The 17,463-nt window shown below is 35.5% G+C and overlaps 1 protein-coding gene across 1 annotated transcript; it reads right to left on the reverse strand.

The window, feature by feature from the left end:
* Positions 1 to 819: 819 nt before the first annotated feature.
* Positions 820 to 11,491, reverse strand: LOC138709083 (hemolymph lipopolysaccharide-binding protein-like). The gene is made up of 5 exons (XM_069839596.1): positions 11,449 to 11,491; positions 8,439 to 8,533; positions 7,258 to 7,375; positions 5,463 to 5,732; positions 820 to 3,116 (listed from the first exon to the last, which is right to left on the reverse strand). Exons 3-5 carry the CDS (start codon positions 7,274 to 7,276, stop codon positions 2,959 to 2,961), a joined length of 447 nt encoding a protein of 148 aa, XP_069695697.1. The 5' UTR covers positions 7,277 to 7,375; positions 8,439 to 8,533; positions 11,449 to 11,491; the 3' UTR covers positions 820 to 2,958.
* Between the last annotated feature and the right edge of the window lie 5,972 nt (positions 11,492 to 17,463).

Genomic DNA, 17,463 nt, shown 5'->3' on the forward strand with positions numbered 1-17,463 from the left:
CCGGAAATTTCGTTAAGGGGTTCAATAGGGAGAGTGTTAACCAGTTTTCCGACCTGCTTGAAAAAAGCTGTCGATGAGAATGGTAGTCTGTGCTGTCAATGCGACGGGATTCTTTATACCGCCAATGATAAATTTCAAGCGCAAGAGGAAATCATATCAATTTTTTATTTTTTAAATTCACGTTTTCTTATTCACAGGAGTTTCGTAGCCAAACAGAGGGAACTTTCCAGTTGTATGTGACATTTTTGCAGTTTTGTTTTTACTTTTCTATGAGTTTTCCTGTAATTTTGAAATAGACTATGTAACCGAGACAAGCAACTAATATAAAACTAATTCACTGCAAAGAGAAATATTCTGAGTGTAACAATCAGCTTGAATGCAATATTGTTTCTGTAATTAATTTATCTTCTTTTTGTTTAATTTTTCATTAAAGTTCAAAGAATTGTGTAACTTCTTTCACCAAATGTTAATATCTGATAAATTTTTAACATAAAATTTAGTGAATTAAATTGATTTATAATAAATAGATCTACCCTTGTTCTACGTATTTGTTTACTATTATTAATATATTTTTGCAGGTACAAATTAGGACACTATGAGTCCAAATTAGGCAACCAGTTTCCCAATTTGGACAGTTTCCATGATTTTGGTTTTACCTTTTTTTATTTATTAGGAATTGTGTAATTTAAAATATAACATTATAGGAAGAAAGTACATAGAATGTAGAATGTACTAGATCATATTTTGATTTAATTGAATCATAATTAAAGGCATGGGATTGAAAAAGAAAAAAACTCGTCCAATATAGGCAACAATGGATACATTTTTTAAATTTTATTCACATAATCTTAACAGAAAGATTTTTTATTATAACACTTATATTTGCAAATGATCAAGTAGTTATAGCTATCTCTGATAACAACCTTCATAAAGCAGCATACGAAACGAATAAAATAACAAAAGTGTATGATATGATAGTCCTAGCAGCATGAAAAATTTTACCAAGCTGGCAGACAAGGAGAAGCAAACTTCAAAGAAGAGTGGCATAAAGGATACGGCTGCAAAGAAGTATGCGAATGATAGGAAAAAAAAAGGTTTAGTCTGTGTAATGATGAATGAGTCTAGTGAAGAAGGGGGAGCTATTGATGGATTGAATCGAGTGAGGAGATAATAGTGGAAAGAAGAAGGTGAGGGGTCTAGAGTTGGGAATAATAAGAGAATCATCTAAGGTGAATATGGAGAGTGTAATGAAACGAGTCTTGACAAGTCCAAGTCCGAGTGTAAATTACGAAAGGGAGTGCGATGAAGAGAAGAAAAAGTCGAGAATATAACAGATAAGGAGAGCGGAGATGATCCAAGTCCAGCGACCGTTGGCGATATTGATAGGTTATTAAAGATGTGCGAAAAACTAGAGAAAACTTGTAAAAATTTTAAACGAGATCTAAGATAGTTACAGAAACAAGGAAGTGCAAACAAAGACATGTGAGTTGTAATAAGTGAACTAGAGGAGAAATTTACCTAGTTGGAGACATTGATGCGATAAAAAATATGAGAATTAGATCAAATGAATGGTTCAGAGCCATAGTGGGCCAAGCGCCATTTATTAAAAACGGAGAAAACAAGGGTTAAAATTAAGTAAACAGCATAATTTAATGAAGAATGACATATAATTTAGTACTAATGTGTATACTTTATATTACTTGCTATATGTTTAATTGAATTACGGTATTCACTTGTTTTCTCCGTTTTTAATAAATGGCGCTTGACCCACTATGGCTCTGAACCTGGAACTAAGTATTATATAGAGGAATAAGAAGTGAAGTGCTAAGAAGGAGATGAATAAAATAAAGCAGTGAGAAGAAAAGTAATAAAGCTAGTGAGGCTAATACTAGTTAGAAATAGTAAGTAAATAATATTGAGGGTTTTATGTAATTGAGAGAGGAAGAATATGGGAAGTGGAGGAGATAGAAAGTGAGTGCAAGTAGTGCGTGTGAATCGTAAAAATTTATCCAATGAAGTGAAAAAGTGGCAAGTGAATTGAACAAGGAAGTATTACAAACAGTAGAACATTGAAACAATAAATGAGAGAAATAATGTAGTACGGTAATGTAAATGAGAAACTTGAAAAAATTAGTGAATATTAGACAGAGATATAAAAGGTTTTAAGATAAACAGAAAATTAGGGATAATAGTAATGAAAGATGACAATGATAGTAGGGATGGATGAGTAGATTGTAGCCGGGAATGTTTGTAAACAAGAATAAGGCAGGCAATATTGCATAGTATTCGGGAATGGATTGAGGGAAGATAGAGAAGGCGAAGAGTTGAAAATTACTGTATAGCAGAAGGAATGGAGGAAGAAAATAGACTGAAATAAGGCTTATATTTAGGTAATTGGGAAGATATAGATGATAGGAGAAATATTTTAGGACATATATTTGAATTTAATAAAGTGTAGTGGCACACCGTATGCAGAAATGTGAGGGGAAACCACTACGTAAAAAGCCATATGATAATAATATGAATACATATAAATATGGATATGAATAATATGATAATATTAGTTGACAAGAGCGAAGTTATAACTTTCTGCGGTATATAAAATATAAGATGTAAAACAATAATAGAAAATAACTCCATTGTACAAGTAAACAGATTGAAATATTTAGGTTATTTTATAGGCCTATCACTTGATGGAAATCTAGATTTAATAGAAAAAGATGGCATATTTAATTTTTTAAATGGTACAGTAAGAAGAACTTTAAAAAATAAAACTCGGAAAGATACTATTATGAAATTTTACAAGTAATATCAGTACCAAAAATGCTATTTGGAAGCGAGATGTTCAATATAAAGTTGGACTTACAAAATCTAGCGGCAATGAAAAAGATATATATTTTAAATCTTAGTAAGAACAGAAAATGCAGGAGATAGTAATGTTTTATGAAACTATCCGGTTCAAAGCTCATGTTCACAAATGAAGGGTAGTTCTAGAGTGCACACCACATCAGCTAGTTGTCCATTGAATCGATTGATGTCGCCACAGTCTTCGTGTGTGCCACCATTTGGTTCATTCCCTAGCCACTTCATATAGCCAGTTGTGTTCAATGGTTTGTCTGTAATGAAAATCAAAATACATTTCAGTACGATACAAATATAACTTAGGTTACAGATATAAACCATCCAATACAACTTCGCTCTCTATTGTCACTGACTTAAAAATGACAATCATAATCACCTAAGAGTGGATGATATTTATATGGTCATTATTTGTTTGCGCATTATAGCTAGTCTGTAATCTTGTCTTGAAATCATCAATATAGAATACAAACCTCTTGCTTTATTTATCTTCTCAACAAGTTTCGCTATTTTTTTCGTCTGTGTTGAATAATGCATTGATCTGCACATTAAACATAAACAACGGATACGTTTTGGGATAAATTAAAATTGCAATATATTGGGTGAAAATTTTTGTATGAAACGATGCATAACAAAGTTACACAGCTCTCAAGGTTTTCCAAATATTTCGGCAGCGAAAGTTTCTTTCACCTACATCTTTTGTTAATACAATTCATTTTCTATTCTAGATTCGAATATGGAGCTATTGAGATTCCGACATAAAGATTAATATGTTTCATGTTTATTTTTCTGAATTTTCTACCACCATCATCATCATCATCATCATCATCATCATCATCGTCGTCGTCGTCGTCATAATCATCATCACCGACGTCTAGAGTTTATACCTTCTTTATTTGTTGCGATTGCAAACTTGCACCAATTGCTTACTTGTCTGCCCATCTTTTCAACGGTCTTTCAAAATGTCGGAATCAACTGTGGGGTGTACGAATAACAAACGTCTACCGCAGTCGCTACGTAGGCGAACGTGACACATCCGAAGTCTTTACTGGCCCATGTTTTTGATGCCTAGCAAAGTAGGACATTATGCATCATAACTCTGAAAATAAGGATTTCCGAGAAAAGTTGAATAGAATATTTTAGTCTTAATTCTACCTCTATATTACACCCACAAAGTTTGAATCACTCTGTATATCATTATGTTTAAGACGTCTATCATATTTTAAGCTTGTTTTCTTCCAAAGTAACACCAGTACCTGTCTAAAAGTTTGTGGTATTGTGCATTTCACTTGAGAGCTCGCTCAGTTCATAGACCAGTACATAAAAAAAAACTAGCCCAGTTCTTTCATAAAAATGGACTTAACGCGTTTGGGAATCACATTCTTCAATTGAACATGTCCGCGGAAGTTTCTCATGGGGTACGTGAAGATCTACCATCGGAGACAGTAGGGAACTGCTAATACTGAAGTTGAATGTGTGGAAGATTATAAAGTGCTACAGGTCCTAAAACCAGAGGACAAAGTGCTGCGATATTCTTTCTGCTAGAGTATGCAGTCATTTTGTCTCAACTCTGGTTTCAGAACATGGGAGGAGTGATAGTAGGAGGAACAAGAATAATGTGCATAAGATAAGGCTAATGACATGGCGTTGTTAGCAGAAGAGGAAATGATACTAAGGGATATGCTACTGAAGCCAAATGACATCTGTGAGTAGTATGAAATGAAGATAAATGCAAACAAAACGAAGTCTGTGGTCATAGGAAGCACAGTAAAGAAGATGAACTTTTGAATTATAAATGAGGCAGTATAGCAAGTGAACAACATCAAATACTTGGGGTGTACTATAAGTACTATCATGAGCTGCTGCCAGGAAGTCAAAAGGAGGACAGCAATAGCCAACAAAGCTTTTAATGAAAAAAAGAGCATCTTCTGCGGACCTCTGGAAAAAGAACTAATGAAGAGACTAGTGAAGTGCTTTGTATGGAGTGTGGTATTGTATGAGACAGAAACATGGACATAACGACGAAATGAAGAGAAGCGAATAGAAGCATTTAAAATGTTGATATGGAGAAGAATGAAACATGTGAAGTGGACAGACAGAATAAGAAATGAAACTGTATTGGAAAGAGTGGGTGAAGAAAGAATGATGCTGAAACTGATCAGGAGGAGGAAAAGAAATTGGTTGGGACTGGCTGAGAAGAAACTACCTACTGAAGGATACACTGGAAGGAATAGTGAACGTAAGAAGAGTTCGGGGCAGAAGATATCAGATGATAGACGACATTAAGATATATAGATCATATGAGGAGACAAAGAGGAAATCAAAATATAGGAAAGATTGGAAATGCTAGGTTTGCAGTGAAAGACCTGCCCTTGGGCAGAACACTAAATGAATGAATGAATGAACGAACAAATGTTTTACGCTGCAGTTTTACCACATGTGATGTACCAAAAGAAAAAGTTTTTCTGAGTTTCTTTTTCTGTCGGTATGAATTTCGAGCATCTGAGTTTCATTAAACGTAAGTTCCATGTTTTTGAAACCAGAAAGGTCATTAGTGGGAGCCTGCGTTTCAGGAAAGGGGGAAAAATCAATCCAAAACTTACCGAAAATAGTGACCCATTTGCCCTCCTGATTGAGATCATGTATTCCAATGTGGGCCCAGTCGTTTCTAATGTCATTGGTTATTTTAGGATGACGAGCCCAGAAGACGCTCATTGACTTTGCTTCTTCAGGGGAGTTGGCGATCAATAGATGAGCTCCTTCCTGGGCACAAATTTGGCGAGCCTCGTACCAGTTCTTCACCTCGCTGTGGAACTTGTAGTACCCCAGTCCAGGAATCAGCTCATAGAACGGACCTGCTCTATTCGGAGGACCTGAAACAAGTGTAGTGTACAATTGAAGTCCTGAATTGACAAACATCTCAAGTCCAATATTTACCGAATTTGACTTTATACTTAATATGTGTTGTGTCTTGCATAGACTACCTTCCTGTAAAAAGAATATCCGAAGTCCGAATCTAGGACTATGTTTTTGAATGATTGAAAATATTTATTTCAATACTCTTATATGGCAAGCCCATACGGTGGAAAGGGGTATAACTGCATTAACTTGAACTCGTAATATATATCAATAAAACTAGTAGATAAGTTCGAATAACCGTTTCTTTATCTCTAATGATTATGGAAAAAATCGAGTTTCTATTGAGAGTTTGGAAGTGGATACGTTGCAACAGTGCAATGCATTGTTTACAACTGAGAAAGTACGAAGTCTAATGCAGTACTATTACTCGACCGAGGCCAGTGGAGTCCTGGAGCCCGGAGCGCCACTTGTACTGCTTCTGCGTTAGTAATACGTCATAGCGATAGTTCACATTACGCCCGCAGTCCACTCGCCTCGGTCGAATAATAATAAGCAAATGATTCGCTTCTGTTTGCATCGAAAGCTAGGCCTTTCACTGCAAAAAATAAAGGCAAATTCCACTTGAACTTGGGTAGTACTCAGTTCTGTGCAGAACAAATATAACACATAAAGGTACGCTAGTACCGCAATCCCAGGATTTCTACAGGGTGGAATCACACTCCAGTCTCTAACACTCTTCGTGTCACAGCTTTCTTCTGTTAGGAAATATCATCTGATACAGCTTTACTGATTCATGGGAATTCAGTCTTGATTCCCCATAAATTAAAAGCATATTCTTGTATTCACGATTAGTAAATTTTAGTATTGTCTTCACCTTTAGAATCCTACGAAAAGACTGACATAAAAACTTGCTACTGGTGAGGTACAACCACAGTCTAGTATATATACAGTCACGAAGCTTGAGTTATTGGGGGTACTAGGAACGATAGACTGTGCCGGTACTATTTCGCATTGTCTGTGATAAGGCGACAATAGCGAGCCTAGTGGTTAGCAACTATCTATAGATGCATATTCCCTACGTATTGAGCTTCGTGACTGTATATACTAGACTGTGGTACAACGTAAGAACATAGATAAACAGTGCACGCTTGCCGAGAAGCTCTGAAGTGCAGCGATGCTAAATTTCCCGGAAGGTTCCATCATACTATAAATGCGTTTTTAATCAGTTAATTTTTATCGGCATTAGTAATTGAATATACTAGTGACCATTAAATATAATTGATTCGTACAGTAGGAAAGAAAAAAGACAAACAAACAGATAATCTGCTCCAAATTTATTCAGGTTTCTCCAATTTAATTTCATTGTATTTAAATATATTTGAAGCGTGGAAACATTTTTTGGTTATAGTTAGAACATTTTCATAAGAGATTAAATTAATTTTGTAAAATCACGAAATAATTTTTCCATATAATTAAAATATAATAGGAATCGGTTTCTGAGGATGTTTGAAAGTTAACTTATTAACATCCATGTCCTACCTCTGACTGTGGTCACCATTTGGACGGATTCCTTGCCTTTACATTTCGCTGTAGCGTGATTTATGTGCACCTTCCAAGGGCCCGCGTCATCTTTTTCTGCTCCATGGTCAAATTTCACCTGTGATATAAGGCATTTAACTAATTTTGGTGTACTAAATTATTTCTCACTACACTTTCCACTCTCAGAATGATAATATATTTATCACTGTTATATACCGGTGGTCCAATTCTCTCAATACATTGTCATGTGTAATAACTAGACATCGTATTTAAGCACTAGAAATTGTAGAATTTTACAATTCATTTTGAATAATTTTTCAGAAAAGTCTGTGATATACAATACAAGGATTTGATTGTTTTCAGTCAAGGACTTTATATGTGTGTAAGGTACAAATCCTTACATTACATGGTTTATTACTGTATTAACGCTTTCGCCGGTCATGCCGACATCATCAGATACAACTTTTATACTGCAATATCATAATCCCTTAAATCAATTCATGTGCCTTTGTGATCAAAAATTCAATATACATAGATAAGCATAGGACTTGTACCTTACACACATATAAAGTAAAGTCATTGACTGAAAACAATCAAATCCTTGTACTAGAAATTGTAGCTTTATGTCTTAAATAAGTTCAAATTTAATAAATTAGGCTCTCTTTTAGTAGAACTAGGCATTTTAGGCACATATGATCTAGGCTTCAAACCTATTTATTTCACTGAAATTATACACTAAAATGCACAAAACATGGCACGGAAAAAGTATATAAAAATGAAGGCAGACAACTGAACATTATATAAACACAGTGAAATTTGTAATGTTGATCACAAATATCACTTTAATCATTGCTGAGGATCAAACTGAAGTTCGCAAAATAAGCCGTGGATTTCATATTGAGCTACGAGTGGTAATTGCATCTTGGAAAGTACGTAATGACAGTAATGACTATGTTATAACTCTGAAATGACATTATTTTCACGTAACAATCTCAGCGATATAAACTTAAAATGAATTTTATGGTGAATATAAATTATATGTGGGGATTTTCTGTAGGAAGTTTGAGTTCCTCAATCATTTACACAAGAAATATCATTCAAATAGTTATCTTTGTGTAAAAACTGAACTTTAAAATTATTCTACAATTCGATCCTGTGACACGATAATTGGATATTATTACCTGTGCAACCCATTGTCCTGTGGTGTTCCTGTAGCTTTCAATTGATAATTGGAATTGTGGCTGTCCCGTGGAATTGCAGAAAGATGAGGCGGTTACTTTGGCAAAAATCAGAAACAAGATGACCTTCAAGGAAGTTGATAGAAACATAATCATCTGAGAAATAAACATATTTAACTGTATTATATTATTATAAAGTTATTCAAAAGTAAGTTACATTTTGAAGTCGCCATAACCTTTTTAAGAAATAAGATATACACAAACAAAAGCACACTTATACTCTTTAAGATATGGAGTTTATTAGATTCAATTTAAATGTTGAATGTGTCCGTCATTTTGTTCTTGAACAAATAGAATCCGTGATTTTTGCAGATGATTTGGTTTTAATAGCAAACACAGAAAATGATCTGTAGTACTGTCTACGTAATTTGAATATAATCGGAAAGCTATACAGAGTGTTTCCGGGCTAGTGTTACAAACTTTCAGGGATGGTGAGGAAGGGCACATGTATCAATTTGAGATAAGGTACCCTGGTCCGGAAATGACAGTCTAAAGTTACAAAAATAGTTGTGTGGAAATGAAATAATTTTATTCCTCTATACACATTATTTATGTGTATTTATCTGTACATCTTACACATACTGTATTCATCTGACGTTGTTTACGTTGTCTACTTACAATATTCGATTCAGTGCGCTGTCTGAGGGGTGAGGACAGGAAACTACACTTAAGCAATGCAGATAGCGTAATGTGTAACGGACATGGTCGGTCCTGATATGCACGTCTGTAGACAGCAGTATATGTGTATAAGTTGCAGTGTCCAGTCGATCAGTCTTAGTGAAATGGAGGAGCACACGAGAGCGGAATATGCTGACCTGATTTTCGAATACGGATGAGCCAATGGGAACAGTAGACAAGCTCACAGATTGTATCGGGCCTAGTACCCACGTAGGAGACATTCGGCTCATACCATCTTTCCACGACTGTTCCAAAGGTTAAGGGAAGAAGGGCACGTGGTGCGAAATTACAATTTCATTTCCACACAACTATTTTTGCTTACAACTTTCGACTCAGTCATTTCCGGACCAGGGTCTCTTATCTCAAATTGATACATGTGCCCTTCCCCATCATCCCTGAAAGTTTGTAACACCAGCTCGGAAACATCCTGTATAATATGGAAATCAATACAAACAAGACAAAAGTGAAAAATGCCCTGTACTGAGCAAAATAGTTTTGGACAATGTAATTTTGGAAAGAGTAAATGAGTTCACATATTTGGGTTATAATTTGTCATTTGAGGAAGAAATATTATAACAAATAAAATTACAAAATTTATAAAAACCATGGAAATAATTTAATAGTATCATGAAACCATCATTAGTACAAAAGAACACAATAATACGTCTAAATAATATCCTTGCAAGACCAGTGTTAAGCTATGGTAGCGAAGCATGGATAATAAGAAGGGATGAAAGCAGGATAACAGCTAATGAGATGTGATTTATGCGATATACAGCAGGATATAAGATGGGACCATAAAAGAAATGAGGAAATAGTGGAAGAACTGGGACCGAAGCCAATTCTCCACTATATACAAAATTACTATGCCAACTGGATGGACCATCTACAACGGATGTCATCGCATAGAATCCCAAGAGCTATGCTTCGTTATCTCCCTCAAGGAAAGAGATCACTGGGATGTCCCAAGAAACGCTGGACTGGAGGGAAAATTCTTCTTTGAGACCGTAAGGAGCCACATGCCCTACTACTTGAAGGGATGGCGATTATTATTATTATTATTATTATTATTATTATTATTATTATTATTATTATTATTATTGTTATTATTATTATTGTTTTTGTTTAGTCAACTATCCGAAGACAGATTTGAACATCTTATGTAACACCAATAAGGCATCAATCATGAGGCAACTAGGCCAGGAGATAATGGGGTAGGGTGGCTAGTTCGTCTCCCCCGCCAATGCGTACATCGCCGATTAGCTACATATTCAACTATTCACACTTCAAATATATACTCGTACAAGCATTTGTGCTTTCTCTGACACATATCGTCAAGTGAGATGTATTGCCTGATAATAGATGTAGATATCAGTCAGAATCTCAATCAGAGATTATTATTATTGTTATTATTATTATTATTATTATTATTATTATTATTATTATTATTATTATTATTATTAGAGGAGAAGGTTGGAAATATGGCCTATCATATTGTATTCCTCATAATAATTGAAAATGGTGCGGCATATTGCTTGGAAATCTTCATTGACATACAAAATAATTATTCATATACAATTTTTTTCAGTCTTAAAGGTCAATAGTTGCAATAGATATTTGCATATAATTACTTTTTTGAAAGAAATAAGAAGTTTTCCTTTATAGGTAGTGGGCTCTAAGTATGGGATACCACAAAAATTTAAAAATAAAATTGGAAAAATACAAAGAAACATAAGTAGGAAACCTGTGCACATCAGTGGCAATATTCTGTAACAAATACCGCAAATCACGATAGTGAAAATACAGGACGTGTTAACGTGCTGGTAATAAGGGCTATCTATCCCATTTGACACAGCGGTAGCTCATATTAGCAGCATCGACTCATGAAGGTTACTAAGATTATTTATGGTAATTGTTGTTTGTAAATATTGCTCTAATATCATGTTATGCGTGATTTCTAAACACGAAATATATTTCTTTCAATAAAATTAAAAATGTATACCTGCAAAAACTTTGAAATTGATGAAAAACGGAAAGGACACACCACATCCACACCACAAAGGCATCTGGTTTGTGTCTTTGTGCACGCAGGCTGACGGACACGCGATATACTTTTAGATTTTTCGCTAGGTAACAACACCATAAATAGTAAAAAAAAAAAAATGAGGTAGTCCATATTGCCACTCCTAGCCCATATTTTCACATTATTATTATTATTATTATTATTATTATTATTATTATTATTATTATTATTATTATTATGACATTTACTCACCTATGAACGTTTTCAACGACCTCCAATGTGCGTCTTGGATCTGTAGAAGAGGCTACTCACTTGAGGTTGATCTGTCCGGTGTTTATATAGGTACTGTTCAGACGAATCACCATTTCAAATTGGATTAGAACGGATCACAAAGATAATCTTTCTGAGAAGTAAGCTGTTGCTTATGTCTGGTGCAGGAGTTAACTGTAATTAGAATATTGCTTTAGTCTTAAGTGTACAGTACGATAAGGAATATTTTGTCCCAGTCATCACTACTTTCTAATTGTAAAGACTATTCACAAACAACTAGAATGGAAAATTAAGTGAAATCCGAAATTGTAGGAGGAAATATCCCACAGAATTCGACATAAAAATAATTTCGTCTAATTTGGGTGAAGAATTTTGTCTGCCAAATTTGTTACAAGTCTGCGTAATCTTATTTTTTTATTTCGCCGTCATTTAAAATAAATGTGGAGAAATATGTAGTCATTGTTGCACTTTATTTGATACTATTTCATTTCTTATTGCTGTTTGAAGAATATGAGAGTTTTACCTTTCTAGCAGATTTAGTTTTATTTTTCGAATAATATATAGTAGTGAATCCAGTTGTTCTTCTAGAATAAATATATATTCTCTTCATTCCTTTATGTTTTGATACATTTATTCACTATATGTTCAAATTTCGCTTCCATAATGCAGAGTTGATACCACAAAACTGTAGAATACGCATAAGTCTTGTGATTTGGTTACGAAAGGTGGTTCTACTTGGAAATTGCATTTAACATTTAGTTTCATGATTAAATGAGGAGTTCAGAGCTATAGTGGGCCAAGCACCATTTTTTAAAAACGGATAAAACAAGGGTTAAAGTTAAGTGAATACCAAAGTTTAATGAAGATTGATGTATCATTTAGTTTTAATGTGCATACCTTATATTACTTGCTATATGTTTCATTGAATTGTGGAATTCACTTAATTTTAAATCTTGTTTTCTGTGTTTTTAATATATGGCGCTTGGCCCACTATGGCTCTGAACCCTTCCAATAATGATGATTGATTTGGTAAATTTCATAACTATGATATTGAATAAAAGTACGCTGGTTTTGGTGACCCATCATAACCTTTAGCTCTATATATCTTTATTCATGTCGCTATATTAGCCACCATCGTGACTTACATTTTATAACTACGTAAGTAAACACAGACTTTCCAAATCTGTTCAGACTTTAGCTAGTTTGTTTTTGTTTAAGGATTTTGGTAGAATTTATTAATAAAGCTTTGTTATATTGAAGAAGACTAATATTATTGGTTACCCAGGACAAGACGAGCGGAATGAATGTGACCTTCTCGAGTGTGGGCGTTGAATAATATAAACTTCACTCAGATAAACAACCCGTAGCTAGGTTATTACTCATGCTGAAAATATTACCTACAGTGTGCGTATGGAAATTAAAGAATAACACTCGTAAATATTGTAATAAAATAACTATTAATAATTGCTTAATATAGTACGAATTGTAATTGATAGCTTAACTTCTCACTTCCTAAGCACAAAAGCAATGATCAGCAACTGATGAAGTATGCATATTTTTTAATGAATAGTATCGCTACTGAACATTAAATCGAGACGTTTGAGATGGGCAGGGCATATAGCACGTATGGGCGAATCCAGAAATGCATATAGAGTGTTAGTTGGGAGACCGGAGGGAAAAAAACCGTTAGGGAGGCCGAGACGTAGATGGGAGGATAATATTAAAATGGATTTGAGGGAAGTGGGATATGATGATAGAGACTGGATTAATCTTGCACAGGATAGGGACCGATGGCGGGCTTATGTGAAGGCGGCAATGAACCTTCGGGTTCCTTAAAAGCCATTTGTAAGTAAGTAAGTATCGCTACTGCGTCACATAATGTAAGCATTCATATCACCCCTCATCATATATAATAACAGATTGATTAGCCTAATTCACTTTTAAGACAACTTTTAACAATCTCACTATGCCGCCATCTAGCGACTCCAAAAGAAGTCACGTTATAAGCCTTATAGAATTACTTGGAGTAATAGCTGAGGGTGGTTGGTCGGTTGAGGCCCCACGTTGGGCGCCATTGGAGGGTGGTGGGGTTATTGTTGCCCCACGTTGGAGACCATTTGTGGGTGGTTCGTCTCGGTTGTGGTCCTCAATCGGAGATGAGGTACGGCTGACATCCCTCACTCGTATCAGCCTGCTGGTCCACGGTTGTCAGCACTCGTACTTCGAGAAGCGCAAATAGGGTAGGTGAATTTATTATTGTTTTAAGTAGTGGGCGCCAGCCCCCCCCCCTATTTCGACGCTCGGTGTAGCGTGAGGTCCACTCAGGGTAGCCGAGGTACAGTTGTGGTGTAGGATGATGTCGGGAATAATACCAAGCCGGCTACTTATATAAAAGACAGTGTTGATTCCAAAACTATAAGTTTATTGTCGTATTCACTTGGTAAACCCTTGAGTATGTATTTCCGGCTGAACTTGTAATTCAATCGTTAGTCGCACTTCTGTATCGACTCTATGGCAGCGCTGAATATGCTCTGTCCAATGCTATAACTTCAATCCTTTGTTCAATACACTACGATCGAAGCTCCTAAACGTTGACGAGCAGTCTCGTCGATGACAAAGTTCTACCTATCGAGTCTTCGCCGGAAGAAAGACTATTAAGTTGGGCCGCCGACACCAAAAAGCTCAGTGTGTGGGGCCGTCGACACGAAGAAGATATGCTCCGTATGTAGGGCCGTCGACACGATAAGACGTAGTTATGCCCTGTATGTAAGGCCGCCGACACGATAAGAAGTTATTCTGCCCTGTATGTAGGGCCGTCGACACGAAAAGGAGTAGTGATGCTCTCCGCGCCCCGTCACCCTTATTTATAAAAACCTATCCTACGCTAAAATTAACTATCCTATTGGCTAAAAACTACGTCATGTAACCGGCCTAAAATCTATTCCCTATTGGTCCAAAGTGACCTCATAAGCTGAACCAAGATCTCTTCTCATTGGGCGCGAAATATGTCATCTCTAAATTTAGACTTTGGACTTCCCACAACATCAAATTAGTTAGTAGATCTTTCGAGAATCCCCGTTCTTTTGGAAAATCCGAGCTTTGCAATAGCTTTCCCACGGGTCCAGTCCGACTTTAGGATTTTACGCCTCAACGAGTCTCTATGCAAAACCCTGGCCGTAAATCTGTCCGATTCTGACAAGTGACTGAAGGAGGTGAAACCTGCGTGGGAAACTAATTCTAACCACGTCGCCAGAACATCCCCGCGAATACAAGTAACTAAAATATGGAGATATCACTTCGCTATTAAATCGGTCTCTCCCTTTCCTAATTACTGCTTCATAGCTTACAGCAGTATTTCCATCTAGAGGTCGTTACCAAAAAAATTCATTTTCGAGAGTGGAAATCTTGGTGGTTGTTCTCTTCACATGTTGCCATTTCGTAACATGGGAATGAACAATCTGATATACCATGTGTGATCAGTAGGCCTGAGAAATATATGCCGTTGTACTACCAGTGCGCTTCGTGCGCCTCTAACTTTGAGTACATCTCAGAGTTGAGGGAGTTAACGCAGTGGCTTTCGTACGTTTGAACTCATGCTTATCATCACGATAAGTTAGTCCTCAGAATTTGGGTGGTTGAAAGCCACTCCTTTGACTTCGAAACACAACTTTCTGCTAAAAAAAAAGATATAATTTTCTTTGTTAAAGAAAAATTGCACTATTTTAAAGACATTTTATTTTCTGTCTGTAGAAAATACATCTAATATAACTTTGACGAGTATCAGCCTTATTATTTCACTATATTAATATGATGGTGTATTAGGTTTCTTTACATAATTATTCATTTCATATATTGTTGCAGTCAATAACAAATCACATTTTCAAAATTTCAAAGAAGAATGTTTGCCTGTTGCTAGAAAACACAGCTTTACAACTTAAAAAACTTCGTTCCACTTATGCAGAAACAATGAGGACATATTTCAAATATTTTACACAAGCATTACACCGTTCTGCATGGATTTTTGTTGTTTTGAAATAAATGAACGTTTCTAAATCACAATTTCACACTGATTGCAAAAATGAAATCCGTTTTCGCGTACCACGTCAGAATTTTTTACAATACAAAATTTTATGTTTCAATGTTTTTCGTAATACAGTAATATTATAGTGTGCTTGTCGTTTGTTAAAAAAGCACGACAGCTTATAATTTTAAATGTATTACCTAAAATGTGACATAATATATTTTATTATATTTCTATTTGATATTTATTAAAATCTACTCACTATCCGCCCTTGGAGGATGTACAGCTGTCAAAAGAAAAAGTGGCCGCTCTCCTGGAACAAAGTTCCCTTCGGGTATCTTCGCTATAATTCGGAGACAGGCGATGTTACGTGTTGTTGGACCACGTTGCCTGATATCTACAGTTATAATTGAAGTATTCTCTCTGTGATTCGATAACGTAATGGTAGCGTTCAGGCCTCTTATTCATGAGGTCCTGCGTTCGACTACAACCTCGTGCTTTTTATGTTCTTTTTTGTTATGTTTTTGAGAGAGACAAACTATACATAATGGCTCCTTTCTCTTTTACGATTATTTTAGTAATTAACATCAGGTTCATTAATATATTATGCCATGACTTTATCATTATGATATTGTGGCTGCAAATGGAAAGTAAAAAGATTTTATTCTCAATAAAAATATCTTTCGTGGCATAAACAAAACAAATTTACTGGCGTCGGCCTTAAAACATTCAAACAATTAAGCATTCAAAAAACAAAACAAAAAGCCACAATTCAATATTTAGTCTATCTTCCTCTTATCTCGATCATCTTGCAGTCGAGTGGGCATGGAATCGACAGTCTATGCAAAGAGCGACTGTTTTTAGACACGATATTCCAGGCATTCTGAACATACCCACATACATAAGTGTTCTGTCCATGGGTAGGTCTTTCATTGCAAACCCAGCAATCTCCAATCTTTCCTATTTTCTGCCTTCCTCTTAGTCTCCGCATATGATCCACATATCCTAATGTCTTCTATTATTCTTTTCAACCAGAAACCCAACCAATTCCTTTTTCTCTTTCTAATCAGTTTCAGCATCATTCTTTCTTCACTCACATTTTCAAACACAATTTTATTTCTTATTCTGTCTGTCCATTTCACACGCATCGTTTTTCACCATATCCACATTTCAAATGCTTCAATTCGTTTCTCTTCATTTCGTCGTAATGTCCATGTTCCTTCCCCATACAGTGCCACACTCCACATAAAGCACTTCACTAGTCTCTTCCTTAGTTCTTTTTCCAGAGGTCCGCAGAATATCCTTCTTCTTCTATTAAAAGCTTCCTTTGTTCATGTTTGCAGTTTTTCTTGGGAAGGATAGGCCTAAATGCGGTAACATCCCGTTGCTTTCCGCACACCACTATCTCTTTCGCATCTTATTAAATTCCAGGGGACCCAAGCATGGAGATGAGGAGAGTAGATTTGACTAATTGGGCCCTCCGGACTTCACCGAAAGTCACGGCAAGGGTTAAATATTAATTCTATCAGGATGTTTGACCCGATCAGAGAACGGGAAATCTCAATTAGCCTTTGCCCCCCGCATCCTGGACTAGCTTCTACGAATCATCAGAAAATCTTAGAGTGTGATTGGGCCAATTTTTCCGAAAATGTTTCCACACTTTTGCCCTCGTAGCTCAGCGGACGAACGTCGAAATTTAGATGTCAACGTCTCAGGTTCAATTCCTCGTTACTCCTTTTCATTTTATTGTGGTTCAAGATAGTATAATGTAATAATACAAAAAGAAAAACTAATACCAGTATTATGCAACTGGATTTTTCCAAATCTAATATTAAATTTATGTTATTTATATCGCTAAAGAACGATTACAATATAAATAACTTGAATATTATTTATACAGTATCACTAAAGAAATATAACACAATATAAATGATAAATATCGGTTTGTTTAATTAATATAAGATATTATGTAATAC

Source organism: Periplaneta americana, chromosome 11 (genome assembly GCF_040183065.1).
Source record: "Periplaneta americana isolate PAMFEO1 chromosome 11, P.americana_PAMFEO1_priV1, whole genome shotgun sequence".
NCBI lineage: Eukaryota > Metazoa > Arthropoda > Insecta > Blattodea > Blattidae > Periplaneta > Periplaneta americana.